Below are 15,103 nucleotides of genomic sequence, written 5' to 3' on the forward strand. Positions count from 1 at the left end.
GGGGGGGGGGGGGGGGGGGACACCTGAGTGCGATTGTCCGATAATAAAGTGAAATATTTTTCGGAAATTGCTACTTCTAAAGGTCACACGACTGTTCTCTTCAATAACGAAATAGCTCAACAATTGAACTCGATGAAATTCCAGTTAGTCTTCTAACGAGGCTGATGAAACGAATGAGGTTGTACTTCGCAATAATAAATTTTCAAGAGAATTGTTTATTTCGATACTTGCAAGAACTGTTTGAAATCCATCAAACCGTAATAACGTACGAATAACACATATTAATTTAGGAGGAATCAGTTTCTCTGAGAATGAATTAACCTGAATTTCCCCAAAAAAAAATTCAGTGATGTTCGAATTTCTTTCAACGACTTGTTTACGCTTCGAAACTGCCAACTTCAACCTCACTGAAACAAACCTTTACACTTTTCTCGTGCAATTAGGAGCTCGCTTGCCGTCGATTCGGCAAACGAGCGTGACCCGGTTTCCCGGTTTTATTCCTCCTCCTGACCCTGTGGCAATCCTGCAGCAACCCTCCGGCAGGCATGAGCTAGCTCTTCAACAAGTAGCGCAGCGGGGGGGGGGGGGGGGGGAGGGGGGGGTGGCAGCCTTCCACCACATCCATGGTTGTAGCATACCTGACCTATTTATCCGATGGCAGTCGAGTCGCGCTGTATCGAGCGACCCAAATTCGCGCGCCAACCCCGCCAGGCACGACACCCCCACGGACATAGAACAGGGTTGCACAGTGCACCCTACACGGCGTAACACGGATAAAACGAAGTTATTCGATCAATGACGCGTCCTTCGAAGACGCCGCGATCTTGGCGTGCCCCCCTCCCCCGACCGCCCCCGACCGCCACCGACATCGCCCCCGCCGTTCCCCAGAGTTTCGAGATTAGGTACGCTGATCGGATCGATAAAGGTTGGGGGGGGGGCTTTCCTGTTTTACCGACTCGCAAGGAAAGTCCCAAGCCTCCGAATAATGGATTCTACTCAAACTTCTGGAATAGATTTCTCGGTCCAATTATGGATTTCATTGTCCTCGTAAATTCAAGTGTAAACGGACATATTTTTCAAGAGCGTAATAATTGAGTAACTAGATACATATTTTCGACAGCCTTATCTTTAGTGAATCGAGCGAAGCTACACATCAGAAGCTCGGTATTTTGAATATGGAGAAACACTCCAAGAGTTTTCCCTTTATAATCCATGATCCGGTGGCGTGATACTTTTCCTCCAAGTCGGCAAATCGTATTTTTTTTGTATATTTTTTTACTAGTCAGAAATAAAACCTAGCTCTTGAAACTATGAAAATTATGGGGTTTATCTTCGTCAAGTTCTGAAAATTGATGGAAGTACTATAAGTACATTTGCATCCCATTATCACTCGCTTTGAGGTTATGGTTATCGCACGCTATTGTTTACAGTTGCAGGACCCCGTATATTTTGCCCTCTGTCGTCGATAACCCAAACTCTTCTGATCGACAATCACAGAAGCTTTCGGAGACTTCAACAATCAAGATGAGATGAAAGTATGTAGTGTATTATTTTATGGAATACGATTGATTGAACCTATCGGTAAGATAGGAACGTCTCACATCCCTTTAAAGCTAATCTATACAGGGTGAGTCGGTTGATGTGTTAAAAATAGGAGGGGCCTAGTTGACTCGAAGTCGCACAGACGATTCTTAGCGTCGTATTACATACGTATTAAAAGTGAAGGCATGCATGCAGAGTGGTATTGAGTTGGAGGAATCCCATAGCTTCTCTGTTTGGTCGAAGGGGCGAACTTGGCGCGATCTAAACTCCTCCCATTCTCGATACACGAGGTGACTCACCCTGTACAGGTCGCCAATTTCAATCGGTCCGATGTACAATATATTGCAGAAGAATCTGACATTATATCCAAGATTCGGCCGTTGTCGATTGGTAAAATTGAACAATTACTTCCGATTTTTTGCAAAGAGAAAAAGAAGATAAAAAATTATAAACTGAAATGACTTGTGCGGTTGTAAAGATAAGTAAACTGTTCCGTGCAGCAAAGTACCTAACCTTTATCTTCAGCTCATTTATGAAACAGGCGACTTTCATAGCTATAATATATTAGAGTGATCCTTATTTAGGGCTCGGGCGAATTTTTTCCAAATTCGGGTCCAAATAATTCAAAACCAATTCCCTAATTTTTTCAGATTTTTATCTCAACTCCAACCCCAGCCCGTACCACGTTGGATTTCCTCGTATTAAAATACACGTGTTTCCGCTTTATGCTCAGTGTATATTTTATTGTAAGAGTAATAATTTTTTCAAAAATTCTGGAACTGTAAGATTTTATTGGGCATTAGTGCAACTATCTGATAAAAAATTCACAACACCGTATCAGGTAATTTATATAAATTGCACACCCTGCACGAAGATAATAAAACAGCAGATTTTACTCAAAACTGCAGGAAAAAAGTGACACATCAGGTTTTTTGATAAAATATACTGCGTAACGTGCAGAATTTACTGTAGAATCAGTAAAAATCACTGTGTGCAGAGTAAAATCTGCTACATATATAGTAAGAAATATAGTTGACATGGATATTTTTAACCAAAAATCCTGATGTGTTCCTCTTTTCTTGCAGTTTTGAGTAAAATCTGTTCTATTTCTCCTCTCCGTGTGTAAATTCGATTTTTTTTTTTTTTTTTTGTTATTTAGTGCATGTAACGCAGATACAAAATCTTCCACTTACAATTAATGAAAGAGTAAGTGCTAGAATCGGATCAATCGAGTTGTGATAGAGAACCGATAAGGGCGGCAGAGATAAAACAATGTACAGTCGACCGGTATGCATTGTGCGCAGACTTGGGTTTTACATAGCGTGATGCACCTGACCCATATACCCACCGAGTTCGTATTGATTGACCCAATTCTCTGTGAGCCAGCGGACCCAGCGCGGCTTGCCGCGAATCGACCAAGTTACATTACGCAACCCGACCCAACGTGAATTTTCGATATAATATATTTGTACGGTATCCGAGGCTCTCCGATGCCGCAGAAGCGGAGGATGCGACGGGCAGGCCAGAATTAACCCCTCGATGCTTTCCAAATACTGGAGTTTCTAATTAGGTTATTCGAAAAACGCTGTCGATCGTAATTCCATTGTGATGACGATGAGACTGCGCGGAGAGAGAAGCGAATGTAAATTTTCATTCAGGATTGGCATTTATTTCAAGTGCTGAAGAAGAATCACCGCAACTGTTTGTCCCAATTAATTGGGGACCTGGATTTGAAGGCCGGTAACTTAAGGAGGAAAGAAATGCTACAGCATTTATAACGACGTTAGCGTTAAAAAACGTTGGAGTTTTCTACTTCCGAGAAATTCTCGTTCATTCTCTTACGTAATTTCGAAGCAGCGTTATCTCGGCTGGCTTTCCTTTGGAAACGTAGTATCAACGCAATTTTTGCCCATAACTCAACTTTAGCGCACTGTATTTCTGTCAAGAAAATTCAAACAATTCGCAGCATGCTTTAAGATTTCCTGCATAGAATAGTTTTCGAAATATTGAAATCCATCGAAAATTAGAGTAATTATGAGTAATCATAGCACAAGAGGTGGCCTTCGACAAGGTTAACGACGAACAAAGTGGCGAATTATTTGAAAATCTTGAGAACGTTTTTAACGGAGCTACGATGCGTTGAAATTGAGATAGGGTAAAATGTTGCACTAAAACTATGTTTTGCCATGCAAAACAGTCGATAACTTCGCTTCCGAATGTCATAGACCAATTAATGATGACTGTTCGAACACAGCATAATACTGCTTCTCCAATGCCTTCTCGGTAAGTGATCCAGTATTTTTTTTCACCAAATTATGGGAGCTCAGATTTGGGTGACCCAATTTATCGAGATGAAGACTAGTACAACGAGACATCTCTTCAAAATTAAGAAGAGAATAGAGATGAATGTGTACATGAACCAGAAGAACGTGGATAGAAACGATTTCCCATGTAAAACATACATACTCCATAAAACATACGAAGAATTCACTCGAATCGATATTAGACTGACCTCAATAAATTCTAGGTGTAAAGTTGATGTAGCCTTCACGGAGAAAAATCCAAAACCGCATTTGGTTGTTGTACGGAAACACAGTTTGACTACTTTAACCACCTCAATGTTCTTGGGCTTGAAAGTGACGAAAAGTTATGATGAATTTCGGATGGAATAAAAATTGAGCAGTTCAGGTTGGCTTTCAACGTTTAACCATTGGGACGATGAAAGAACAAGCTGCATGAAAGTAGACGTCGTCGTCGTTAGAGGCGTGGATGGATGGTCCAAAGAGGTAAGTGATTACGACGATTAACTGTTGTGCATCGAAATCAGTTTTGCCTGCCTACCTACCCTACAACCCAGGTTTGTCACTGCTGTCGTCTATTGTTCGTGCGAATCAGAGCGCGGATGGGTAGGTTATTATTAGAGGTACTAAAAGTTCTAGGCTACGCAATAGTTTGGATTCTAGACGGCAGCGCGTCTTCGTCATCTTTTACGTAGCCCACAAGGTCGAGCGATGGGGACGTCCACGAGAGAATTGCAAGCATATTCATGATGGTCGGTTACCTACGAACATAATGTCCAAGCCTCACATCTTTCGACGAAACAGTCGAAGATCCCAAATTGCGTTCCGAAATTTGCGGTAGAACCTTACTTGCTATCTGGGTGTTGAGGAAATACGTTAGTCGCGTTCCCGAAGTTAACGAAAAAGCTCCAAATTAACACAAAATTATTCAAATATTCGCTAAACTACATAACACCTTCGTAAATGCAATACAATTTTATCTGAGGTTCGACAACTGAACTTGAGTGGAAATAAAGTTGACAATTGACTTGAAGTAGTATAATGAACATGACAAAGGAATAAATTTGAATCGAGAGCATCTTGACTTTCCAGTAGAGAATCTCACGAAGAAATCGAAGTGCAGGCAGCACTGGATGACGAATCGCACCAATAGCGTAATTTGATGAAGACGAAAGTATTTAGATACGATGTATAGAACCAGGTTATGAGGTGCAGTGAACTTTAAGTGTGCGCGTGCCACCAGACGATGCTTTTATTTGTACGACCCAGTTCGCCTTCTATCTCGTTATTTCTTTCTCTCGTTGTCACCCCCACACGGTAGGTTTAAAAAGAATAGTTGTAAACAAACTAATATCAACATTTCATTAGTTTTTATCGAAAGTTTTCTACAGGTGTGCGTCGTCGAATCATTAATGCCAAATAATATCAGCCACAAAAATGTGTAGAGCAGTGTTATTTTGACAGTTGATACGCTCGGTACTTAGATGACAATGGACGATGATCTAGTTTACTGAAACACATATGTATGTATATACCGACTGTGAGCAGCGTCAGGTGGACTTTAGAAAGCTAATGACATTTGTGAAATTTGTAAACACGTGCAAGGGAAGGAAGGAACATTATGTTATATAAGTCAACGTTATCGTGATACTACGTTATTTACAGTGATCTTGGAAGAGAGTTTCTAAAGAGGGGCTAGAAATGATAAAAAGAAGATGAGCGGCAGCCCGGAATGCCTTGGAAATCGGTTGGGATGGATTAAATGTGGAACACAAAGGTTTTTCTGTTTTGAATTCACTATTTTCCATACCGAGTCACTGTGGCGGCACCAAAAACTCTTGACTTAGATATATTTGTGTGTGAATTTGTCTATATATTGAAGCTTCATGATACTTGGACGGGACTAATCGATTGGCTTCGACCATAAATGGACTGTAAATAAAACACACAATTCATTTCATTCGAATTAAGCCACACGCCAAGAAATTGCCATGACATTTGTTTAATTTACAAACTAAAGGTATCAGATAATCGTCCAATGTGACCCGATATTGCATTATCAAGGATTTCGGTGATAATAAAATTACCTGCCGTATCTTGCTATCACGTTTTTTTAAGAGAAACTTACAAAAAATCGAATAATATGAGTTCACCGAGCACAGAGTCGATAAACGAAAACGTCCATAAGGTATAATTTAAGAGACGTATGACCAGTGCGGTGTAAAAGAGACTAATTTTCAGACCCGACATGGAAATTAGAACCCAAATAACCGGTTTATACATGTACAGACCCTTAGAATAATATTGACACATTCAAGGTCACTGGTGTAGTCTGCTACCACTTGCTCGACATGGGAAACGGATGCCATCAGTGACCTTGAATGTGTCAAAATCAATCTAAGGCTTCGTACATTTCCATGTATAAGCGTACATATACATATGCACGAGTTTAGCTGTCGCGGTCACCGTCTAACCTTGCACCTCAAGGTAAGCTCTGGCCTATGATTACGTCACGCAAGTTCAATTTGCATTCTCTGGTATAGGAAACGATGATGGGCGCATAATGCAGAGAGAAATTCATTTCGGTACGCGCGCTGTTAACATATTTATATGTCAGCGATTAGAGTTTACTCACGCTAATATGCTAAGTAAAAAATGGGTAGAAAGAGCTGAGGAATATTCTCGAAGGTCGGTTATTCTACATCGAATGATTGATTTCTGGCAATCAGAGTATTCCTCAAAATTTCATAAGCGAGCTTCTTTATGGCTGAAAGCAGTACATTTTTCGATTATAGCTGCTGAACTTGACCTGTGGTCTTACCATCATATTCATACCTTCGCTTAAGGATGATTGATCTCACTCTCGAACCAAGGACCACCAGTTAATGGATCTGACGCAATACCTATACTTCCGCGAAGCCCTTTCCCTTTTACGAACGCGTTTTGTGTTCTCGCCTTCTGCAATGCCGCAATATCACGAACCCCAATTTGTATTTGATCAAGGTTTCCATTTTGATCTCGTCAAGTGACTTGGAGTTATTTGAATTCAATTAGTCTTCTGACTCCATGGAATTGCTTAAATGTAACCCAAGTTTTTTCAAGTCACAAAAACTCACTAGAAATTGTTTGAATTGGAACGATGTCTTCTGACTTCACGAAGAAACTTGAAGCCACTCGATACCATCCCGTTCACGAACTCACTTATTAAGTAAATTAAAATCAGTTGAATTCAAGTGCAGTTACTCACAGTCATTTGAATTTCACTGATGCGTTTCGACTAACCAAGTAACTCGAAATTCCTTCAATTCAATCCAAGTCCTTAGATTCCCAGACTCTTGTCGAAATATTATCAAATATGAAGTGCGATCTAGCAGCATGTTTGAGAATCTGTTTTAGCGACATAGTGACTTGAATTGGCCATAGTAAAACATCCTCTTGCCGGCAAGAATGTGCCTATGCGTATGCCTCGACACGTGTAGCGTTAACGAAACGCCCTGTGCTGGCCTTGGCTGCATTCGTGATTGTGCAGATCATATATGAAAACACTGTAGAGAGGTATTTCCGGCAAGCCATTCTGTAGTACCAGTTGGCCCTTCGCCAGCCGACGATGTAACGGATCCTACGCAATAGGGCGTTATGAGATCTGATTTAAGGTAGTTCAGTCCATAACATCCGTTACGACAGAAGAAATTAATATTTTAGTACATAAGAATTGAATCATGATCCTTTCAGTTATGACGAGTTTCAGATTATGTTATCGACCTATAGATAAGAGAAAAAAGTTGACAAAATCAAATTCTTAACACTGTTGAAAGCCTTCATTAGCAAATCAAACATATTTTCAGCAGACAAAATTTGTTGACAAACTAACGGTGTGTTAAAAATTATGGAAAGATTCAAATTTCACAACAAATTATTAGGCGACCGAATTTATGACGGAGATATGCAAAATTGAAAGCAATTTTTCCATCATAGGTAGGTTATAGGATCTCTAGATTTGAGAACTCAACAAACCCGTAATAAATCACAGAAAAAAAATTCTTACAGCAGTTATTTGATCAAATAATTCAGTTTGCCGAATTTTATTTCACAATTTCATCAGCATTAATGAACAAGCAAGGACGTATTTTCCAAAACGGTTAGAACCGAAGAAATACGGCTGTTCGCAATTGAGCGACCTTAAACGTGCCGTGACTCCTGAATTTTAGAAATTGATCAAAGAATCTATTTTTTGTTTGGATTCATCGGAAGACCATCTATGACATTGATTACTAAAATCTATGGGTTTCTGATAAAGGAATTCTATGGTAACCTCGATCTCTCCTTACCGAAATCACTGAAGAGATTGTGGACAGTACCATTTGATGTCTCTCTCAAAGCTCTCAAACTTTCAACTAAAGAATTTCCCCGTGACCCCAATTATTGCTCCTGAGATATTTGACAATTCTACTTAACATGGAACACCCTATACAACCGGTGAAACCATAACAACGTCAGCTGATCAGGATTAGGCAAAGAGAAAGTCGTTGGATCGTAAAAACTTGCGAAGACTCAGCTGTTCCGTTTTGCTGGAAAAGAACTGATACAACATCGGAATGAAAATGTGGAATATAGGTATATGAATATGTTCCGCATATAGATCTATAACGTATGATCTAGCAACGATTCTACGGCTCGGTCACAAAAATTGAACTTTTCACTAAAGTGTAAAATTTTTAGAGGTTAGCCTGCACGTTTTCAGCATGCAATAATATATAAAATTGAGAGTTTCAGGTTTTTCGGGTGAAATTTCCGAGACGTCATTGATCCTGCGGGTTAATAAAAACGATAATTATTCTGTGCCTGAACGGTGGAACGTCCTTTACCTTGAACATGGGTATGATAAGATTTCGTGTGAAAGGACCTTCATAAATAAAATGGAACTAGACGACGAGACGGGGAGGAAAGAGGGGGGCGGGTTTAGCTAGGGCGCAGACATGCGTCTAGACTACTTTATAGACGGTTAAAAGGACCAGGTCAAAGAAGTCGACAGCTTTAAAGGAACCTCAGACTGACTAACTGAGTGACTGACTGACTACAAGAGGTTTGAGATCACGGATCTCGACTGTTTGTAATGAGATATCTAATCTGGTTGAAATTTATATTCACGTAATATTAGCGTTTCTAAATGACCAATTTTATACTTTTCCATTTCTTTTTTTTTTTATGCAAGGCTTTTTGTGGTATGACTATTCACACAATTTTTCAATTCCATCTTTTTTAAAACTCTTCGAAGGATTCTCTAAAGTTAGATCGGTTTTTGCTGTGCGATGATTTTTCATACATAAATAATCAATGTTCAATCGTTTGACATAATTCTGAGTCGTTTTAACGATTCTGTATAACAAACATTTAAAAATTATGAAATAGGTGAATTTGATTTTGAAGAGAAATTTTTCAGAAACACGATACAATATCCATGTCAAATTATTTCACCTTTTATACTGATACAAAACAATGCGAAAAGAAATGAGAAACTTGTATACGTGGCATGAAGTAAAGAAGCAGCTGGCAACTGATCAATATTATTGTTTGCGTCTGTGTAGTGACGTATTAATGATGCATCGCATTGCGTTTGTCGGATATATATACATATATCCGTGTACATGCTCAATGCATAAACTCACGAGTAAAGCGTCATAATATGTCTATATTATTAATATAAGGTATTCGTTAAGATATATCAACCTGAGTATTTTTTGAGAAAACGTTTTTCTTTTTCCATTCGGATGACGCTTTCACATCGAATGATGTGAAAAAATTCAGCGGCATCAGGAAGATCTTAAGAAATGATAAGAATCATTTCCCAAGATTTTTCGAAACGTGTAACACAGTTTCGTATCGTACGAATTGAGAAGAGGTAACTTAAAACTGAAAAATTTGACGTGTCAAACACCATTTTTTCCTACCGCACATCAACTTTGGAAATCTTATGAGACGAGTTAAAAACAAAATCTACATGGTGATAAACCTGATATGCAACTCACCCTATGACGTGGGGCACGTCGATCGAGTGTGAAGAGGCTCTCTTACGATCCCCAGCCATGTCGGCGAGCCGAGCAAAATCCGTGTCCTGATCGGCGAGCCGAGCACTCTTCCGTGACTCGAGCAATCTGACCTCCTCAATACGTTTAGTAAGTGTCACCGTGCCCTGAAACAATATTTTTAAAACATTGAAAATGGTCGATCAACTTCAGTGAGGGGTGCGAGGAAAACAGAAAAATCGGCTATATCTAAAAACATATCGACGAGCCTGAAATTCACGGCAAAAATGTGTAAGAAAAAATTGAGCAGTTTCATATATCACGTTATTGTATTAATAACAGTCGTAACAATGGCATGAGTGATAGCAGTAATAGTGGTATGTAACAATGATATTGTTTGGTAATAATAATAGTAATAATAATAATGGTATTAACAGCATAAAGTTCCGTTGTTTGATTATTAATTAACTCTCTCTTTCCTCTTGCCATCGGCTGAAGTTTTGATAATTGCACGATATATAAACTAACCGAACATCAAAGTGATAATATTTGTTCACGTCAACGTTACGGACTTCAACCCCATGACACGATATATAAAAACTGTGTCTGAGGTATGTGCCCTGAATATACAAACATGCAGAATTGCAATTCCTAATGACGCGTGCAGAAATGACAGCTAAAGGTGTGGTATTTATTTCTGTAATTGCATACATAACCAAGCGGACGAATTGATACGAGTCAGTGGCAAGATCGATAAAATATAAAGACGATGGTTATAATTATTGCGACAAAAACAGAATATTAAAACGGAAAACTGCAGATTGATGTTTGAAAGTGGAAAATACTAGTGAGATACCGAAACAACGGTCGGTTATATGATTCTTTGAATTTATTAGCGAGATGCCGATGACGAGAGTAAATTTTCCGGTGTTCAGGGTGAATCATATACTCGTTTCCCACAACGCATTATCAAGAAGCATCGCGAGGAGAAAATCCGCCGAGAGAACTTTACGATCTTCCGAATGCCGGGTTTACCAGTTGCACCGATTCGAAACAACATACGCCCCGCGGCTTAGGGTAGATGTTATTTTAATACCAACGACAGAAAACCGGAAGCTCGCGGGTAACCTCAACTTGTTCCACATGCTGCTTCAATACGGGATCTCTTACGTTATGGGAAACATGTGCTCTTAAGGATATGCGAGATGTACAGTCGGGTTAAAAATCTGTCGATAAAAAGATACAAGTATTTGTTTTTTTTTTTTTTTTTTTACAAAAAATTAATCACCAGCCCTTGGAAGAAATTTTTTTTTTCTGCATAATTACAGTGACGAACAAAATGTTCGTGTGTCGCACGTGTGCCTAACGGTTAATTAGGAGTTACACGACGTGCTCGTTTTATAAATATGTACATGTATACGTATATGCATTCACGCGTGAAAATATCCGCAATCAATTGCGTGACTCGGGCATGAAAACAGGAAGATCGAAGTTCTTTCGAAATGGAGGAAATTTCTTTAGGTCAACTTTCAGTAGGTATAATAATTTTATACACTCACAATCAGAGTATATATCAACTGTAACGCAAACATTTATTAAAAAAATTTGTATTACCGACAAGTTTTCGCTTACGATTAGGATATTCTTGCGTGTCGTTCCTTTACTTTTCTTGTTTACAAATAATTTCAAGTGAAAAATTATGAAGTCAGAAACGTGAAAATTATGTCACATAAGTTTTATCCACTTTTCACAAGCTGCTAAATTTGATTAATGATGAAAAAAATATCGCGTTACGGCCTTAAACACCGCAATCAGAATCATCAAGTCAAGCGGCAGAAATAGAAATTAATTAACATATTTTCCTCGTCATGTATATTTCATTTGATATGATAATACATATATGTATATATATATATATATATATATATATGTATGTGTGTATATATATGCACATTATATACAAACTCGTCAAGATGTTTTCTTTGTTTGCATGATATTGATTTAAACATACGAAAATGTTTTACTTTGGTTGCATCAATCCACGTGTCGAAAATATTGCATCACTAATGGTATATAGTATACGTATTAAACACAACTTAAATGTGTTAAAACATGCATTATGTTTTTGGTCATTCGTTACTATCAACAAACATTGGACAATTTTTTTGAGAGGGTTTGTCCTGTTTCACCGACAAATTCAGCAAATTGTATAATTGCACATTTTTTTGAACATTGCATCAATTATTATGGGAAATGACCACGGTTTGGTGTTGAAGGGAATTAATTTTTTAGATAATGAGTGACGGAGTACAAAAAATGTTCGGTAAAACTCGCAAAATGTGTGGTTAAAACAGGAAGGTCCAGTTGAGATGTTCAGTTTATCAGACACTATAAATATATTTCAATTTCTTTTTCTTTTCTCCTCTCCATTCCCCTGTAACTAACACCCTACTAACGGTCAGCGGATATTGTCAATACAAGTATTTTCGATCTGCAGGGTCTCGATTATGTGGTCGAAACTCATACAAATATAACGCTCATGCTATGCGATGCCTGTAACGTTTTATGCCATCCGGAATGCCTCGTGATCGATATTTATATTCATTATACATACAATATATAAGTTCAATTATTATGAAACGTAAATCGTTGTGAATCTTTCAACGATTTATATTATCCATCGCATGCATATATGCATTAGGGTGGTCCTTAAAAAAGTCATTTTTGAATTTCGATCGTCTCACCCCCGAAATCAATTCCGAATGATTCAAAAATAATTCTCTAGTTTTTCAGATTTTTGTCTCAACTCTAACCCGTGCCCGCAAAAGGATGGGTTTTGCCATTTAACCTCGCATTTAACCCTTTCAGGGACACAGTAAATCTACGCGACACACTTTAGATAAAATTTAATACAGGGGAATTTTTTGGATCGCTGGTTACGAATCTGCACTCAAAATTTGAAAATTCAGAATGGCGGATCTAATACGATGGACCAAACTCCAAAGTCGTTCGATTTCGATAAAACTCGGTAGCCAAGGAGTTTCGAGGTCGGAAATTACGAATCTGAACTCGAAATTAAGAAAAATCAAAATGGTAGACTCCATATGACAGCTTTAAGTGACTTTTGGAATTTTGGTTAGCCATATTGGATCAATCATTTTGAACTTTTTAATTTCGAGTTCAGATTCGTAATCAGCGACCTCAAATACCTTCACGTATCAAGTTCCACTAAAATCAAGTGACTTTCTGGACTTTGATCTGCCATATTGGATCCGGTATTTTGAATTGTCAAATTTAGAGATCAAATTCGTAATTAGCGACCCAAGGAACTCCCCTGTATTGGACTTAGTAATCCGTAATTATGAATACATTATTTGTAAAATAAATAATTATTATCTTTTCACCGACTTGACCAATAACTGCAGCATTTCACAATGATTACCAAATTCAACCCATAAATATAAATAACAACTTTATCCATAACAATAATCGCACCATCGAAGACAACAGCAACAGGATATCGGCGATGGTGACAATAACAACGGCCAACCGGGCACATGTATGAATACCGGATATCTCCATGACGCCTACTGACGTCAGTCCTGAGTCCGGTATTGCGTATTACGGCGACGCGACGGCGTAACACATCGTAACGATATTATTACCAGAGATGTGTTTGTTAAATGCAAGATTTTTCTGGATACTGCGTCATAAATTGCAAAGGCGTTTACCCGCGTGAATTCAAGAGAAAAAATTTCCCAAATTGTTACGTCGAATGTCTGAAACCTACTGTCAATTTTAAGGTCAGAGGTGTATGAAACGATCCTTTTTGTCCGCCATTTTTGTGACATCGTTATTCGATATACCCAAGCTAACCTAACCTAACTTCGCACTTCTGTTCTAACCTGGAAAACCCAGATTTCTGCACCATTTCGTAGTAAAATACTGTGCAATGACGTCACAGTACATTACTACGAAGAGATACAAGTATAACGCCTGTTAATGTAACTTTTGTGATTCTCATCTGTTTGAAAAGAAAAAAATCATTTGACAAAGTTGACATGTGTATTATTTTCACAATGAAATTGGATTGAAAAAAGAAAAAGAAAATAAACAATGACGATATTGACGGTTTTATGTATTCCTACAATTTCTCAACGCAGAGGTATCTATAGCTATAATAATAAATTTCTGTATACAACACGTACCTATACGTGTATGTGAAAAATGTTCAAAACACCGAGTGCGCATTATAATTCTCGCATCGTCGATGATATAATAAATATTAGTCGTGCACGCGTGTATGTAATAATTGCAATAATAGTGTACATAGTTTTGAAGGCTGAAAAAGTGACGTTCAACGCCGTCACGCGCATAGGTATGTATGTACATATATGTATACATATAATATGAGTGGTCCACGGCTTGTCTTGTAACAGTATACTTGCAAATACTGTATCCGTAGACATATTTACACGCACATATTAATTCACACAGATCATGTGTATGTCATGTGTTCTGTACAGTAAATGACGATTTCCATTTGTCAGACGTATTAAGCGTGTGTTGGCCATACAAAAAGAGCGAGAAAGCGAACGAGAAGTTAATGGAGATGGGTGGGGGGCAAAACGGAGGCAAAGGTCGCACAACGCGGAACGGCAGCAAAGATTTCCTGTTTTCTCGGTAGAGACATGACAGAGTGCGGATTTATTACGCGATATCAAACCTACGCCTACATAATGCCTGATACATAGTTCCGTATGGGGTAAACCAAAAGAATGCGTGCGCGAATCCTGCGTAGCTGCGTCACGTGTTAAACCAGTGCCGAAGGCGTAATCGTCGATTCCTTGCTACAAGCTACATCATAACGTAGTGTAACGCATAACCTCATTTCGAACGTTCCTATTTTACCGACGGGTTCCACAAATCGTATTTCACACTTTTTCCTTCTCCCGGGAAACGAAATCTTGGCCAAATTTTTTAATCCGCCATAACCTCAAAGCGATTGATAATCGGCTACAGTTAGATTTGTAATGTTTCAAAATCAATATTTCTAGCTATTTCACTATTCAGGAGGACGCAAAAAGTGTGAAATACGACCGACCGAATTTTTCGGTAAAACAATCAATTCCAACATAAGTGTTTCTGATCTCTTGGACCCCAGCCTCGATCTTTTCTTTTGTGTATCTTACCCGATACATTAATAAAAAAATAAAAAAAAAAGGAAAGTTAGCATGA

General features: G+C 38.5%; 1 protein-coding gene across 2 annotated transcripts in view; it reads right to left on the reverse strand.

The window, feature by feature from the left end:
- The window catches only part of LOC124176501 (zinc finger protein 395), an 82,944-nt gene that overhangs the window by 43,029 nt on the left and 24,812 nt on the right, over positions 1-15,103 (reverse strand). For both annotated transcript variants that reach the window (XM_046557875.1, XM_046557877.1), the window contains exon 2: positions 9,869-10,032. In XM_046557875.1, the coding sequence (XP_046413831.1) occupies positions 9,869-10,032 (164 nt within the window). The remainder of the gene's footprint in view (positions 1-9,868; positions 10,033-15,103) is intronic.

This window comes from Neodiprion fabricii, chromosome 2 (genome assembly GCF_021155785.1).
Source record: "Neodiprion fabricii isolate iyNeoFabr1 chromosome 2, iyNeoFabr1.1, whole genome shotgun sequence".
Classification (NCBI taxonomy): domain Eukaryota; kingdom Metazoa; phylum Arthropoda; class Insecta; order Hymenoptera; family Diprionidae; genus Neodiprion; species Neodiprion fabricii.